This window comes from Oncorhynchus mykiss, chromosome 25, assembly GCF_013265735.2.
Source record: "Oncorhynchus mykiss isolate Arlee chromosome 25, USDA_OmykA_1.1, whole genome shotgun sequence".
In the NCBI taxonomy this organism is placed as follows: Eukaryota; Metazoa; Chordata; class Actinopteri; order Salmoniformes; family Salmonidae; genus Oncorhynchus; species Oncorhynchus mykiss.
This window is the reverse complement of record NC_048589.1, coordinates 31,443,280-31,460,601: the sequence shown is the minus strand read 5'-3', so window position 1 is coordinate 31,460,601 and position 17,322 is coordinate 31,443,280. Positions and strand designations below refer to the sequence as shown.

The 17,322-nt window shown below is 44.5% G+C and overlaps 1 protein-coding gene across 1 annotated transcript; it reads right to left on the bottom strand.

Moving 5' to 3' along the window:
• Positions 1-1,135: 1,135 nt before the first annotated feature.
• LOC110505795 (dapper homolog 1) lies at positions 1,136-13,691 on the bottom strand. The gene is made up of 4 exons (XM_021585234.2): positions 12,879-13,691; positions 10,099-10,228; positions 6,899-7,054; positions 1,136-3,856 (listed from the first exon to the last, which is right to left on the bottom strand). The coding sequence occupies exons 1-4, from the start codon at positions 13,221-13,223 to the stop codon at positions 1,815-1,817; spliced, it is 2,673 nt and encodes an 890-aa protein (XP_021440909.2). The 5' UTR covers positions 13,224-13,691; the 3' UTR covers positions 1,136-1,814.
• Between the last annotated feature and the right edge of the window lie 3,631 nt (positions 13,692-17,322).

Below are 17,322 nucleotides of genomic sequence, written 5' to 3'. Positions count from 1 at the left end.
ACCCCCTGTATATAGCCTCCACATTGACTCTGTACCGGTACCCCCTGTATATAGCCTCCACATTGACTCTGTACCGGTACCCCCTGTATATAGCCTCCACATTGACTCTGTACCGGTACCCCCTGTATATAGCCTCCACATTGACTCTGTACCGGTACCCCCTGTATATAGCCTCCACATTGACTCTGTACCGGTACCCCCTGTATATAGCCTCCACATTGACTCTGTACCGGTACCACCTGTATATAGCCTCCACATTGACTCTGTACCGGTACCCCCTGTATATAGCCTCCACATTGACTCTGTACCGGTACCCCCTGTATATAGCCTCCACATTGACTCTGTACCGGTACCCCCTGTATATAGCCTCCATATTGACTCTGTACCGGTACCCCCTGTATATAGCCTCCACATTGACTCTGTACCGGTACCCCCTGTATATAGCCTCCACATTGACTCTGTACCGGTACCCCCTGTATATAGCCTCCACATTGACTCTGTACCGGTACCCCCTGTATATAGCCTCCACATTGACTCTGTACCGGTACCCCCTGTATATAGCCTCCACCTTGACTCTGTACCGGTACCCCCTGTATATAGCCTCCACCTTGACTCTGTACCGGTACCCCCTGTATATAGCCTCCACCTTGACTCTGTACCGGTACCCCCTGTATATAGCCCCGCTATTGTTATTTACTGCTGCTCTTGAATTATTTGTTATCTCTTACGCTTACTTTTTTTTTTGTATTGTATTTTCTTAAACCTGCATTGTTGATTGAGGGCTTGTAAGTAATAATTTCACCTGTTATATTCAGCGCATGTGACAAATAAAATTGGATTTGATGTTCTGTTCATATTTTTGTTCAGTATTTGAAGGTGGTGAGGTTCTGGAATACGCTTTAGTACTGTAGAACATAGAAATGCAATTATATTCATATGCTGTAGAATGACCTAAGGTAAATAAGGTTCTAGAATGTCTAAGTTAATTGATTTATTGAGACAAAATCGAGTGAAAGATCACATTGAATATGATAATGTCACAGTGGAGGTTGAACTGGAGGAAAAAAATACTTTTGTCAACAAACAACTATGCTACTTCAATGCACAATTCAGAAGAAGGGGTGACGAACAAATATTGAATTTAAAGCAGACATTTAATAGTGCATAAAAAAAAGTTAAGCACCAGTATTAACACACATAAACATTATATACAACAATTGGAGCTAGCTACTTGGTATCAACAACAGATGAAGGAAAAGCAGTTGCTCATGCAGATCTTATGTGTACATATATCAAAAGTGTTCCCATGGTATCATCAGCAGTTTTCAATTTTCAGAATAGACTGTCTTTTATGCATGAATATTCCTTACAGCCACTTTTAAGTAATACTCTGCTTCAATCATCAATCAAATATGTATCCAAGAAATACCAACCAAATATATTAAGTTTAAATATCTTTAATCAAAAAGTAAACCATGACCATTAAAAGCATTTACAGAACTTGTTGCCATGTACTACAGCAAGGGTAAAGTCCATAATAAATACAAAAAAATGGCTACATACAACAAAATAATGGGGCTACTCAGATGCTTTTCACCCTGTCCAATGTTTGTCAGAAAGTGCAGGGAGAGGGAGTCTGCCAGACATTTTGTCCAAACCCAATTAAAATGTTGCCTTAAACGTCTCTGAGACTAACTTTAGCAGAGACTTTCTGTAAATAAGAAAATCAGCCTAGGCACTTGTTGGGCAGAGAGAGAGAGAGCAACCAATTTGATTGGTCGCTGCTTCCTGCCCGACACCCTGAAGTCCCTCCCTCATACAGTCGTCATCAGTTTCAGCGAGCCCGCAGAACGGAAGCGGAGGATCTTCTTCTTCAGGTTGTGAGAGGCCTTGATCTTGACGAAGGCCTTAGCCTGGGCAGTGGTTACTTCCTGAGGCCCAGCGCCCTGCCCTGCAAACTGGGGCCAGTTCATCCCTCCACTCTCCTCAGAGTCACTGCTGATAGTGCTCTCTGCAACAAAGTCCACCTCACTCAGGCTGGACTCACTGTCCCCGAAGCAGTTGGTGGTGTAGTTGCTCCGCTCGTCCTCACTGGTGTCCATGATGGTGGAATGGAAGAGTGAGGCGCACTCTGCGGAGTACTCAGAATCGCTACCGGCCACGTAGGCGTAAGGACTGGTGAACTGCGCGTTGGAGGGCAGGTACATGGTGGTGGTTGTGGAGACCTGGCCGAGGAGCTCCCTCTTCTGCCTGCGGTGGGCTCTCCTGAGGGCCTCGTCGTAAGGCACCTCAGTGATGGCTCTCAGCCTTCCACGGTTGTAGTCCTGTCCGCTTGTCCGCTTGTACTTGGGCTTGGCCACCACCACCTCCCTACCATGGTAGCCGTGATGCCTGGTCACAGTGGACCTTGTTGTAGACACCATGGCCATGTGTTTCTCTAGGACACGGCCCTCAGGGATAGATGCTGGGACGGTGCGCTTGGCCCTGGAAGATGCCCCCCTCTTGGAGGAGACTTTGTGCACATGTTGTACCTCCTCAGGCTGACGAGACTTCCTAGATCCTCCAGATCGGTGACCGTTCTCCCTCGTCCCCGCCATCTCTGATGATACAGGCTCAGCATGTGCGTGCGTCCCCCTATGTGGTTTCAGGGAGGCGCTCTTCACCTTGACAATCTTAACGTTTTTGCCCCCCTTGCGGAGCTTGACCACCTGTCTCTGGGCGGGGATGTACTGGGCACTGACCATGTGTCCTTGACTCTCATCCTGGCTCTGGGAGGAAGACCCCAGACTCACCAGCTCCAGCATTGGCCTCTTTTCTTTAGTGTGCCGGGCTGTATAGACTGAGACCGCAATGCTCTTAGGGCTTTTCTTGGGTGCGCCTGTTTTGGTGAGGTCTCTTGGCAGTGTCTGGGAGAGTTTAGTAATGTTTTCCTCTTGAGCATTAGGGAAATAAGACTGCGTTCTCTCTTTGGGGGAGGAGTTGGCATTGGGGGCGCCCAGGTCTTGGTAATCCTTAGACAGAGGACCGGTTGACGATGGAAGTCCTTTATTGGTTGGCGCCTTCTTTTTCAACAGACTGTTGGTGTTGGTCACCAGGCTGTTGGTGTGAATGTCACTGCTATTGATTGTGGCATATCCGTTCTGAGGTTGGCCCAAAGACTGGGACACCATCCCAATTTCTAAGAGGAGTTCCCCTTTGCTCTCCACTGACCACTGTCTCTGTTGGGAGCCTGTTCCTGGATCATTGTTACTGGCACCTCCTGCATGTAAACACGTCTGCCAGGTTGGTTTGAGGTCAGTAACAGGAGCAGTCCACAGTCCCTGTGGCTGCTGCTGGCCAACACTAGCCTGCCTCACACACAGACTACCCTGCCTTAGGATGCTCTTGGAGGGGTCTGTGCTGATGCTCGTCCGTGGCTTGTTGGTCCTAATGGGCTGAGCCCTCCTCTGAAGCAGGCTGAAGATATAATTGTCCAGTCGTTTATTAGCGGGCGAGTGGGAGGCAGACCAAGAAGTGCTCTGGGGCACCAGAATAGGCTGCTGCTCCAGTTTCTGACAGTCACTGGAGCCCTCGATGCAGCCGCCACTCTTTGACAGCCCTCCATCCTCTTTGAGGTGTTCGGCCAGAGACTGTAAGAAGATGGGGTTCTGTACGGCCACGGCGTGGAGGGGGCTGGGATAGCGGTACACGTCACTGCCATTCTTGGCAATCAGGTCACAGTGGTACTTGGACTGGATGTCTTGAGTGGAGGTATCTGTAGAGGGGGAGTAGGGAGCGGAGGGGGACCTCCTGACTGTCCCTGACGTCTGCTGCTCCTCACACTGGCCCTCGCACTCAGCACAGTTACCCAGCTCATCTGAAAACCAGACAGGAGACAGAGGATAAGGACTACAGAACAACAGATACACCACTAGTCATTCATATGGAAACCACACAGGGCTACAGTATAAACCGGGATGGGTGACTTTGATGGGGGGAGGCACAAAAATCTGAACTCATCATGGGGGGCTGCAGTGACTCGTGGGTCTGCGTACCGACATCCATACCCACACATGCAGTCAGAGCTGGCTCCTGCCTTTTGGGGGCTCTAATCTACATTTTGTTGGGGTGCCCCACCACCTCTCGGAAAAAAACATTTTAGTGGCCCCCTTCTTGACAGCAGATAATTCTTAATTTTTTTTGTTAATTTCCTGCAATTCTCCACATTTTGCCATGGGGCATGGAGAACATTTTGTAGTTTTAAAGCAAGTTTGTTGGAATTCTACACATTTTGCCATGGGGCGGAGAGAAGATATTTCTATTGTATATCTAATTTCCTGCAAATCGACTCCATTTGCAATGGCGCGGAGAAAAACATTTGCAGTTTTACAGTGCATTGCCACATTTTAAGTTACAGCCTTATTGTAAAAATTTATTAAATAAACATTTTTTCTCATACCTCATAATGACAAAGCAAAACGTTTGGAATTTCTGCAAACTTATAAAAACAAAAACATCTTATTTACATAAGTATTCAGACCCTTTGCTATGAGACTCAGAATTTAGCTCAGGTGCATCCTGTTTCCATTGATCATCCTTGAAACAACTTGATTGGAGTCCACCTGTGGTAAATTCAAATGATTGGACACGATTTGAAAAGGCACATACCTGTCTATATAAGGTCCCACTGTTGACAGTGCATGTCAGAGAAAAAAAACAAGCCATGAAGTCGAAGGAATTGTCCACAGAGCTCCAAGACAGGATTGTGTCGAGGCACAGATCTGGGGAAGGGTATCGAAACATTTCTGCAGCATTGAAGGACCCCAAGAACACAGTGGCCTCCATAATTCATAAATGGAAGAAGTTTGGAACCACAAAGACTCTAAAGGTGGCTGCCCGGCCAAACGGAGCAATCGGGGGAGAAGGACCTTGGTCAGAGAGGTGACCAAGTACCTGATGGTCACTGGCAGAGCTCAAGGGCTCCTCTGTGGAGATGGGAGAACATTCCAGAAGGACAACCATCTCTGCAGCACTCCACTAATCAGGCCTTTATAGAAGAGTGGCCAGACGGAAGCCACTCCTCTGTAAAAGGCACGAAAGCCCGCTAGGAGTTTGCCAAAAGGCACCTAAAGGATTCTCAGACCAGGAGAAACAAGATTTCCTGGTCTGATGAAACCAAGATGGAACTCTTTGGCCTGAATGCCAAGCGTCACGTCTGGAGGAAACCTGGCACCATCCCTACGGTGAAGGATGGTGGTAGCAGCTTCATGCTATGGGGATGTTTTTCAGGGGCAGGGAATGGGAGCTAGTCAGGATTGAGTGAAAGATGAACGGAACAAAGTACAGAGTGACCCTTGATGAAAACCTGCTCCAGAGCGCTCAGGACCTCAGACTGGGGGGTGAAGTGGCCCAGCCAGAGCCCGGACTTGATCCCGATCGAACATCTCTGGAGAACCCTGAAAATAGCTGTGCAGCGACGCTCCCCATCCAACCTGACAGAGCGTGAGAGGATCTGCAGAGAAGAATGGTAGAAACTCCCCAAATACAGGTGTGCCAAGCTAGTAGCGCCATACCCAAGAAGACTCAAGGCTATAATCGCTACCAAAGGTGATTCAACAAAGTACTGAGTGTAAAGGGTCTGAATACTTTTGTAAATGTGGTATTTCCGTTGATTTATTTTTATAAATTAGCAAACATTTCTGTCAACCTGTTTTAGCTTTGTCATTATGCGGTTTTGTGTATAGATTGATGAGGAATAAAAATAAAAAAATCAATTTTAGAATTAGGCTGTATGTAACGTAACAATGTGGAAAGAGTCAAGGGGTCTGAATACTTTCCGGAGGCACTGTATAGCTAATTTCTTGCAATTCTACTCATTTTGCCATAGGGTGGAGAGAAATGTTTGCAGTTTTGATATGATATCGGAGTGAAAGCGACTAATAAAATGTCACTTTGTGTATTCTACTATTCTAACTCTCAACATTAAGTTGCGATCCCGAGACACCCTCCGATTGGAAGTTGATCCGCGGGCCTAGTTGCCCATCCACAGTATAAAACAACAGATACTGTACCACCAGTTACCACACCATTTCCTCATTTCAACAATAATGCCACACAGAAGCTTACAGTAGGTGTGTAGTGTTGACAGGCTAAGCAAAGCAAACCATCCTCTCAATATGCTAATGAAGAAGGCAGTTGGTTTGGACGTGTTAATGGTCCTTTTGTTTGTGTCTTATCATCACAGGTGTGGCTGTTAGTTAGAGCTGAGCCATCTGCCTGGCCTGGCTGGGAATCCAGCTCAACTGATATTGGCCATATCCTAAATGACACCGTATATAGTGCCTATAAGGCTCTAGTGCACTATGTAGGAAAAAGGGTGCCATTTGGGACACATATAGTGTTTGTGGTTTCCTTCCTACTCTTTTTTTCTCATTTGAAACTGATTCAAAGAGTTGTCACAACAAACCCCACTAATGGCAATGACACCAAGGAAACAATTAGAAGTTGAACTGGGGCCAGCTGGAACAGAGCTGAGACCCAAGTTAAGTGGATATGTGGTGGGTGGGTGACGGCCTGATGGGGGTCTTTGGGGAAAGAAGGAAAGAGTGTGTGTTTATACAGCAAAGGACAACAAAAGGATTCAGCCTGTTTGTTGCTCCCAAGATAGACCATGTGAAATAAAACACCAGGAGCCTGTCATATCCATGGGTCCTAGGCTTTGCTGTGCTGTCTTATGCTAGGCTAGGCTGTCCAGTGGTGTTCTAGACTTTGCTATGGGAGGCTGTGCTGTGGCGGTCTATGTTGTGCTGTACATAGACCGCCACTAGGCTGCATTTAATTTTACTTCCTGAAATAATTTAAATGAACTGGCCCAAACCCTGGTGCTATGGGGGCTGTGATGTGGAGGCTTCTCTCTCACCTGCAGATTTGAGCCTTCCCTCGGAGGCACACAGCGATGTGTCGAGGGGACTGCAGAAACAGGTGCTGGAGCGACAGTTGGACAAACACTCGCTGAACACCGAGTTGGAAGAGTTGGAGAGAGACCCTGAAGCGCCGTCGCTCAGCTCGTAAAAGCCTGGATAGAGAGAGAGACAGCGACACCGAGAGAAAGGGCAGAGAAACAGAAGTGAACATTTTAACACATTGATTTTACACACTTCATGGAGGAAGCTGTCATCCAACAACTTATTACATGACAGGCTGCGGCTATTAAAATAATTAAGGCAGAAAATCTCAAGCATTTAAAAAACAATGCTTTGTGTAGATAGGGTTTATACTAGATGAAAGTTTGTTATATTTGCAGCGTAGCATACCCTACTTCCGCTCTGTAATTTATTGGCACGCTTGCCCGGTGGAATGCTAATTCTCTATGTGCCCATTTTGCTATTTTTTTGCATTGTCAGTCATTTGTATGTCTTATATGTATTAATTTGCTAAGACAGGGGTTCTAAAACGTTTTGGGGCCAGGGACCCCTTTGTGATAGCAAACTCATCAGGGACCCCCTCAATCAGAACACAACTCGAGTGAGAAAAAAATATTATAGAATTCGTTTTTTACTGTGACTTTTGCAGTTCATGGCCGGGTGAACCAAATCTTGGACCCAGGGAAGGTTTCAGTTTTCAAGCTCAGCTTTCAAGTTTTCAAGCTAATTTCCAGCAATTCTACACATTGTCATAGGGCAGAGATACTTTTTTTCAGCTTTAAGGCTAAAATATTGCATTTGTACACATTTTGAGACAGAAAGAAAACATGAGGCACAGAGAAAAATAGCAGTTTTGAAGCTTGAATTGCAGTGCATTTAGCTTCACATTTCTTTAAGGGGAATACAATAAGTAATGAGTTGGAAAATGTATAATTGGTGGAGTACTGTGGATACCAATATCCCTGTGAGCCTCCCAGACCAATGTTGCCCAGGGTTAAGAACATGAATTGTAGATTAAAGGAGCTATATGTAATATTTTTGCATTGTAATTTCAGAAAATGTAGTTAATACATCTACAGTAATAGTGTCGCACAATATTCTCCCCCCCCCACCCCCCCCCAAATGCTATTGGGCACACAAAAAACGTCTCTTGTTGTCAAATTCTCTGGGGCAAGCAAATCTCTTGTCAAATTGACAGGGGCTGAGCAATATCTACATGTCTGAAGCTTGCCCCAGTTAATTTGACAACAAGAAACAGTCCGTATGCACCATTAGAATGCAATTGTTATTGCACGCCCAATAATAAAAATGTATAAAATAATAAAAATGATCCCTTGGCCAACATTTGTTCAATCTGTTGTTAGTAATATTCATTAAAAAAAAATGAAACGTAAATCTTTTTTTAGGTACACCACCCAACTTACGAAAATGGTTCGCTCCTACAGACAGTGAGTCACGAGGCTGTGGCTTGCTATATAAAGCAGGCAGACAGGCATAAAGGCATTCAGTTACTGATAGATTAAACCTTAGAATGGGAGGGCCTCCCAAGAGGCGCAGCGGTCTAAGGAACTGCTACGCAGTGCTAGAGGCATCACTACAGATCCCGGGCTGTGTCTCAGCCGGCCCCGACCGGGAGACCCATGAGGCGGCGAACAATTGGCCCGTGTCGTCCGGGTTAAGCGAGGGTTTGGCCAGCCGAGATGTCCTTGTCCCATCGCGCACTAGCGATTCCTGTGGCGGGCCGGGCGCATGCACGCTGACAAGTGTGTCAGTTGGACAGTGTTTCCTCCGACACATCGGTGCGGCTGGCTTCCGTGTTAAGCGAGCAGTGTGTCAAGAAGCAGTGCAGCTTGGCAGGGTTGTGTTTCGGAGGACGCATGGCTCTCGACCTTCGCCTCTCCCGAGTCCATACGGGAGTTGCAGCGATGGGACAAGACTGTAACTACCAAATGGATATCCCGAAATAGCGGTAGAAATAACAGAAAATAAAATAACTACAAAAATAACAAGTGACCTAAGTGACTTTGAGCGTGGTATGATTGTCGGTGCCAGGCGCGCCGGTTCCAGTATCTGAGAAACGCCCAGCCTACTGGGCCTTTTTATGTCTAGGCTTTACTGAGAATTGTGCGACAAACAAAAAACATCCAGTCAGCAGGTGTCCTGTGGGTGAAAACAGCTTGTTGATGAGAGAAGTCAAAGGAGAACAGCAAGAATCCTGCAATCTAACAGGTGGGCCACAAGCAGACAAATAACGGCGCAGTACAACAGTGGTGTGCAGAACGTTATCTCGGAAGACACAACTCATTGATCATTGTCACGGATGGGCTATTGCAGCAGACGACCACACCAGGTTGCACTCCTATCAGCTTAAAACAAGAAGAAGCGGCTCAAGTGGGCAAGCGATCAACACTGAACAATTGAGGAGTGAAGAAACATTGCCTGGTCTGATGAATCGCGGTTCCTGTTGTGTCATGCTGATGGCAGAGTCAGGATTTGGCAATATCATCATAAATCCATTGCCCTGTTCTGCCTGGTGTAAATGGTACTGGCTGGTGGCGATGGTGTAAAGGTGTGAGGAATGTTTTCCCGGCAGACATTAGGTCCCTTGATACCAACTAAGCAATGATTGAACACCACAGCGTATCTGTAGCTGTTCTGGAGGAAAAGGGGGCTCCAAACCGGTACTATACGGGTTTACCTAAAAATATATATATTTGTTATATATTTTGAGATCAGTCCACAGACCCCACTTTGAGAACCCATGTGTTAAAAACCCTATACCTTGGGGGATTACACGTTCTGCAGTATCGTCAACTCCTTAAGTTGAAATGGGATCCTGAGTGGCGCAACGGTCTAAGGCACTGCATCTCAGTGCTAGAGGCTTCACTACAGACCCTGGTTCGATTCCAGGCTGTATCATAACCGGCCGTGATTGGGAGTCCCATAGTGTGGTGCACAATTGGCCCAGCATCAGGTTAGGGTTAGGCTGGGGATAGGCCATCATTGTAAATAAAAAATTGTTCTTAACTGACTTGCCTAGTTAAGTAAAAGGTTAAAAAAAATCAATTTAGGGAAAAAAAAGAAAAAAAATCACTCAGTCGACAGATCCCACTAATCATGTCTAGTTTCCACAGGGTAACATTCTGAAGTAGAACCTTTAGAATCCATTCTAATTCTATTGTAAAACCAGACTAACCTGAGCTCGGGCGGCTGTCTGTCTCCACGTGTTCACGTGACACCTCCGTGTCCAACCGGAGGTCACTGATCTGCCTGTCCAACTCCTGCAGCTGATTGATCAAACCAGCATCTCTCCTTCTCAGGCAGTTCTGGAGGGAAACATGCGGTAACACAGTTAGTTACAGATGTACAGCAACTACAGTTAGTTCTGCCTTAGCTCTTGTCCAGGGTGTTGCTTGTTAACGCTGAGCCTTCAACCCTGGACTACAGCTAGTTCTGCCTTAGCTCTTGTCCAGGGTGTTGCTTGTTAACGCTGAGCCTTCAACCCTGGACTACAGCTAGTTCTGCCTTAGCTCTTGTCCAGGGTGTTGCTTGTTAACGCTGAGCCTTCAACCCTGGACTACAGCTAGTTCTGCCTTAGCTCTTGTCCAGGGTGTTGCTTGTTAACGCTGAGTCTTCAACCCTGGACTACAGCTAGTTCTGCCTATGAAATCTACAGTTGGCCCCATTCTGAGGGTGTCTCAGGGAGAGTTTTGACATGCAAAAAAAACATTTCCAATTTACACATGAATATTAATACACACTTGTAAGTAAGTAGCCTTGCACAAGTCTTGGCTCATATGAGCAGGAGTCTAATCGCTTGTTTCTGTAGCATGAGGCAGCTTGATGTACAAGTACACCCCCTGGATGCTAATCTATCACAGGGCCTTACCCCCAATCTATCTCCGTACTGCTGAGTGCCAAGCAGAGACGCATTTTTACAGTCTTTGGTATGACTCTGCCGTGGATGGAACTACCAACCGTCCAATCTCAGGGCGGACAATAATCACAAGGCCACTGAGTTGTACATGGGACAAATATAATCACCAAACTAATTATTATTATAGCTTAATCCATAGTGTTGTTCTGTATTGCAACAGAATGTTTAGCTCCATATTTTTGGTTCCATTTCTGATGAATTCCATAGCCTTGAATGTTGGTCATTAAAAGTAAGTCTGTAGTTACTGTGCTGCAAGTCTTCAACATCTTGGAGAGACCATGTCGCCCTATCAGAACCCATTAGTATCCCAGACTAAATTAGAATCACGTCTTGTGGGAGCAAAACAATATCTCCATCAAACACGCAGGTTATGTGGAACAGCCAGGGTCACACATGACATCACCCAGATCCTGTGGTGGTTACATTCCTCCATTCCACTCTAGACTGTGGTTTGAAAATGTCAACCATGAAGGCTCAGTGACAGCAGACCCTATTTACATTTGCTACATTTGTGACAATTATGTGACTACAGACATAGGATACATTACTCCCAATTACCTGCTTGTCATCTCAGAAGGCCTGTCCCCTGTGCATTACGCATTTTAGCTACCATTTGCTCCATGACTGAGCCCAGTAATGACACACATGCACACACACACACACTCCTGGCTATATTGAGATGCAGCCCTTCCTCTCGCTGCAGCAGCAGATTGGCAGGCCATAAAACCAGGCCTCTGACTGGAGGCAGTGGGTGATTTATGTGCTCTGAGCATGCTATGGCTTCAGAGACCATTTCCACACAAAGTACCATTTGGGAAAGGCATCTCTAGCAGAGGCAGACCAACGTTTGTTTTGCTGAATAAAATGACCCTCCCACTGGGTTGATAGGGTGACTGAACAAACCAGTGAGGATGTGTAAATGTCAAAATGTTATTTTATTAGGGAATGTCTGTGTAGGCTGAGAGTGAAATGGTCTGTAATAATAGAATGACAATTGAAAACCAATCTGATTTATTGTAGGCCTACAATAAACCCTATGGGGATAGGGTATAATACAACAACTGCAACTTTTTCCCCCAATACATTTTAATACTGAGTCCATTCATGATTTTTGCCCTTACTGCCTTATTGAACCCAGGTGTGTTTTGGTCGGTTTAATGGCCTAATCTCAAAGAACCAGCCAATAACTCCCTGGCATCCTTTAACAGCAGCAGGGGGTGGGAGATCTGCTTGTAAAAGTTACTTTCAGTCACCCCATCCATTGTAACGCATCAGTAAGACTCATTCAAGCGGCTGGACCCCCTCACAGACCACATGAGTACATCAGGAGTTTCCTTCTCCCTTCAGGAAGTTTGATTTAAATAGCCATCCTTCTATTCTCTATCATTTCTGTGGGAACCTCTTGTTCTCTGGAGACCCAATTGCTTGCATTGATTTATAATGACAGATCGATCTAATGGAATCGTTCATTTATTGTAATCATTAGAAAATAATTACATTGAACTTTTCCAAAATATTAGGTTACAAATGTATACAGGATTTTATATGTGAGTGAGTGAAAAAAAGCCAACAGCAAGTCATGTGCTACTAAAGGGCCACAGTTAGAAAATTATTCTGGAAAGTAGTCTGGAAATCTAATTTACAGAACTGTTTTTTTATTTTAAACTTATCATAGACATAGACCACAATCGTTGACAGACTTCGCACCTCTTGTCTGCGCCTGCCTGGCGAAGCAAACTCAACGTCGCCAACTTTTATCAGTAGGCTTGTCTTGGCTATGTTCCGCTATGTTCTCATTTTCCCTGGACGTGAATGGAGTGGAGCTGCGACTCAGTCAGAAAATAGACCTCTTGTTGAACAATTTGGATGGTCTCAATCCAACGATACACTAATAGAGATACTTGTATTTCACGACCGCTTTTGAAATGTAGGCTAACCAAAATATAACGGACGCAAATAAAACTGATGATCACTAGTATTAACGTTATCCCAAACACTTTGATGGTATAAATACATTACTTTAGATTCAGTCTACATACCAGTTGTTTTCTTAGCAATAAAATATTTTCTTCTAGAAGTTTTTCCTCCGAGTTCAAGTAATTCCCCTCGTGCGTAACGCACATTAGATCTACTGTTGGTATAGAGTACTCCTGGTGATTCAACACATTTCTGACCAGTAATTCCTGTCGCTGTCTCAAGTATTCCAGCTCTCCGAGACCGGCTAGAGTGGCTTCAAATCTCTCCCGAGTTCGCACCCGATCCATCTCTGCCTCTATTCTTTCCCTGGAGCGCTTATCGAATGGTCTCCTTTCCCGAAACTGTAATGTGCAATCCTTAGAGGCCAGCATCTCTGCAACAGCAGCCGTTTCTTTCATTGTATCCATATCCAAGAAGCGACGATTTACAACATGTAACTGGCAACAGCGGGCCACATACAATCACTGTGAAGAGCCTAGAAAATCATGACGCGCATCAAAAACGTTGATGTGCAGACGCACATATCATGGTCTAATCTTCCAGACCACTAAATGACTTGTCCATAACTTTTGTCTGTTGGAGCGGCTATCCCAACAACCTGTATACACTGGGCACCAATTGCGTGCGTAAAACTGGTCCGTTTGATATTCAAACACCGTCGTGGTCTCCAAGATAAACGGATAAATCTAAGTGCTTTTCAGTTTGCACAAATCAGAAAAAGCTGCATGATCAAAACCTGAAAGATTCAATGTAATGTCGAGTACGCAGTGTGTAGATGCTTCTCTGGCAAGCAGCTCGCGCTGTTCTGATGACAGTGGTGAGTAGCGTTGGACCACCTCTCTCTTTGGAGACCCATCTACTTTCTCCGTGGTAGCAACATGTCTTAGTGCCTGCCATTCCTAGTTTTCTCACCTTCTCCCTAATTGATCGACCCTTCCCCATTTCTGGGATATAAAATAATAACTTAGAGTTACAACCGAAATATAGGATTCGTTTAATGTTCTTGCAGATATAAAATGTGCTTTATTGAATATAATTCGCCTAACAATTGCAACTAGGCTAATAACTCCAAGAGCTGAGATTCTGCAGTCAGCGTTGTGGCTATTTAATCTTTAGTAGGCATACATATGAACTCGATCGATGACAATAAATGCAAAAACAACTATGTAATGAACAATTACCCGTATCGTGTTTGTAAAAGGTGTGGCACATTATCAGACTAGCCTGGTCTAATGTGATGTGATTTGCAATTAAAATGTGTGAACATGCGTGCAATTTGCACCTATTAATTGCGTTTGATTAATAATTCATTAGGCAATTACGTCATATTTATTAAGACAAATATGGCATGCAAAGGGTGTGCCTTTTTCCCCATAAGAATGAGATTGTGTTCTCTACCTAAAGAGGAGGGCGCCATCCTGTGTTAAGAAACCCCAGAGAGGTAGCTTCTACAGTCTACATTGAATGGAGCGCATTTAACCCTACAGCTTCTTAATGATATTTTCTATTGATAAATACTATTTTCATGACATTTAAAGGAGAGAGTTTATCAATATGTAACAAGTTTACAAATACATTTTATTTCACAAGATTGACAGCTAAGTAATGTTTGAGTAATGGTCATTGCAATCATTATGTCTTTAGTCCTTAAACTTCACAGTGCATAAAAATACAACCAGAGAAGCTACAACACCCAGTCATTATAGTTTACCAGATATTACTCCTTTAATAAACAACCAACCGTCGTTTTTTTCCCTTGGGGCGTGCATGACAAGAAACCATATAGGTTTTCAATACCAGCCTCTCTATCACTCCCTTGTGCCTGTTCTGCAACTTTACTATTGATGTGTGTACTTTACCCAGGGAAGGTTTCCATACCATCCGATCACAAAGGACGGGAAATCATGTCTGAGGCTAAACATAGAGTCTTGCCTACAATATCATTCTAGACAGCATTGTAAACATCTGCTATCCCCACAGACATATATTTATTTTTGTAACCTACATTTGTGCATTGCTAACTAGGGTTTATGGTGCAGTTCGATCCAAATTAAATCCATTCAAATGTTGAAGAAAACTGATATCGTGATTTTCTGTTTTGTGTATTTAAAAAGAAGACTAATGAAGAAGAAATCCATTATGGAAAGCGCCTCTGGCGGACGGCATCTCTCTAAATTGGAATCACGATTTGCATAGCTGATGGATTAGTGCAGATATTTAGTGGCCAGCCGTTCCCATGCAGGCTAATTAAACCACAGAAACACATCTCTAAACTATTCCAGTCAGTAGAGGACATAAAGTTGACCTCACAGACAGTTTGATATTAGCTGAAGTGATTTTCTGCTTGTGGAATCAGAAGGACAAACGCGCACGCACGCACGCACCTTTGCACGCATGCACGCACACGCACGCACGCACCTTTGCACACACACACACACACACACACACACACACACACACACACACACACACACACACACACACACACACACACACACACACACACACACACACACACACACCATTAAATATCAAACACAACTGTTGGGGGAGTTTCCAGGGCAACACAAAGCTAATCCTTCTCTCTAAACATGACAGGGGATTTAGGAAATGGGAGTCATTGGTAGCTATATGAGAAGCAGATGTTTGACATAGAAACTTGTGACCTAAACAAACATCCTCTGGAAGACATGTCATCATCCAACTAGCATTCCAACATGGACTCAAACAAACACACAAAACAGCCTGAAGAAGAGAGTGAGAGAGAAAATTAGAGACAGGAGGAAGGGGGAATCAATTTACAATTTAAAATTGGCAACAATGAACCACAAATTGTGTGTGTGTGTGTGTGTCTCTCTCTCTCTCTCTCTCTCTCTCTCTCTCTCTCTCTCTCTCTCTAGGGGGGCGAGGCAATACCATATAAGGAACAGTGGAACAGGAAGTGCCTGGGGATAAATACAAGCACCTTAAGGTTAATGAGATCAGTCAGTGGAGTGGGGCCCTTTGTGCTGCTCTCTCTAATCAAATCCCATTGGCAACCAACTAGAACAGTCCAAGAACACTCTACTCTGTAGCAGCTTGCCATGTTATGTCACTGTGAATGCACTAGTGCACCATATCAAAACCTACCAGCCATATTCAAAAGCAGTGAACATGCCCGAAGTGCTTGGTTTGTCATGCAAAACGTTTTAGTGGATCCACTTTAATCAGTACAGTAGTTCCACTTGCTATGCAAAATGTAGTTCCATTTCCTTAAGGACCTTTATGATTTGTGGTGATAGAAGGAAATGGGCTGGGATGTCTGTGCTCACAGTGCTGTGATATAAAGCCCTACAGGACCAGTGTTCTAATCCAGCTACTGGTTCTTGCATATATTAATGTCAGGCAGGCAGCAGTCTGATGATGATGGGACTGTGGCCCCTCGGCCCCATCATTATTATGACTCTGTCAAAATGGCCCGTTATACTGGCTCTTTTCAGAAGATGGGCTGTCTGCCACAAATTACCCGCTTTTAAAACACACACACACACACACACACACACACACACACACACACACACACACACACACACACACACACACACACACACACACACACACACACACACACACACACACACACAGGAGTTTGAGTTTCTCCGTCTATAATCCCAGTGATGAATTACCCCATTTATTTAGTAAAGCCCATTTAACAAGAAAGGGAGGTCCTTATGTAGCCCTGGCAATAACACACATAATAAATGAATACATCTAAATGCATCAAAGGCTGGTGGTTCAAATTCAGATGTCGTGGTACAAATTGAACAAGCACAGCACAGTGCACAAGAGGCTTAATATATTATTCTATTCCAGACCCTATTTTGTCCCCCTCCTATCAACTCTGAAGGTATAATCGTGTGGTGATGGCTGTCTTAGAAATCCAAATATATGAATGATGTCTACATAATGTAATGTACTGTATGTTGATACCATTCTAAAGGCATTGTATTTGAATTTAAATGTATTTAAATGCTGTGTCCTTGCAGTCAATATAATATTCTGTCTCCAATGCTGATTGGACAAATACTCAGTGTGAATCAAGGCTATGGGTAAGTTATTGAGCTGTGAGGGCTTTACCATGCCTTCTGTTACACACAGTGAAGCACAGAGGACTCTACACACACCACTATTGAACAGAGCAGCTGAATAGACAGCCTTTCTTTGCACATTAGGCCTATTATTGATCAAGTAATTACACAGGTACTGTAGAACCTACTATCAAATGTCAAATAGATATGCCAACAAAAGGTATGACCAAATAAAATAACAATCATTAAGTTTGAACTCTTTTTTTAAGGACCCCTCTGTGAGACAGAGAGAGAGAGAGAAAAGGAGAGAGAGAGGGACTGAGACATGAGAGAGAGAGAGAAAGAGAGGGACTGAGACATGAGAGAGAGAGAAAGAGAGGGACTGAGACATGAGAGAGAGAGAGAGAGACATAAGAGAGAGAGAGAGTAAGAGGGGGAC

Bases quoted from the DNA above. Each gene is read 5' to 3' on its own strand.
- LOC110505795 (XM_021585234.2), bottom strand. From the start codon at position 13,223: ATGGATACAATGAAAGAAACGGCTGCTGTTGCAGAGATGCTGGCCTCT. The intron at 7,055-10,098 runs GTTAGTCTGGTT...CTCTCTATCCAG, and splicing joins AGACAGCCGCCCGAGCTCAG to GCTTTTACGAGCTGAGCGAC. The intron at 3,857-6,898 runs GTGAGAGAGAAG...TCTGGTTTTCAG, and splicing joins GGGAAGGCTCAAATCTGCAG to ATGAGCTGGGTAACTGTGCT.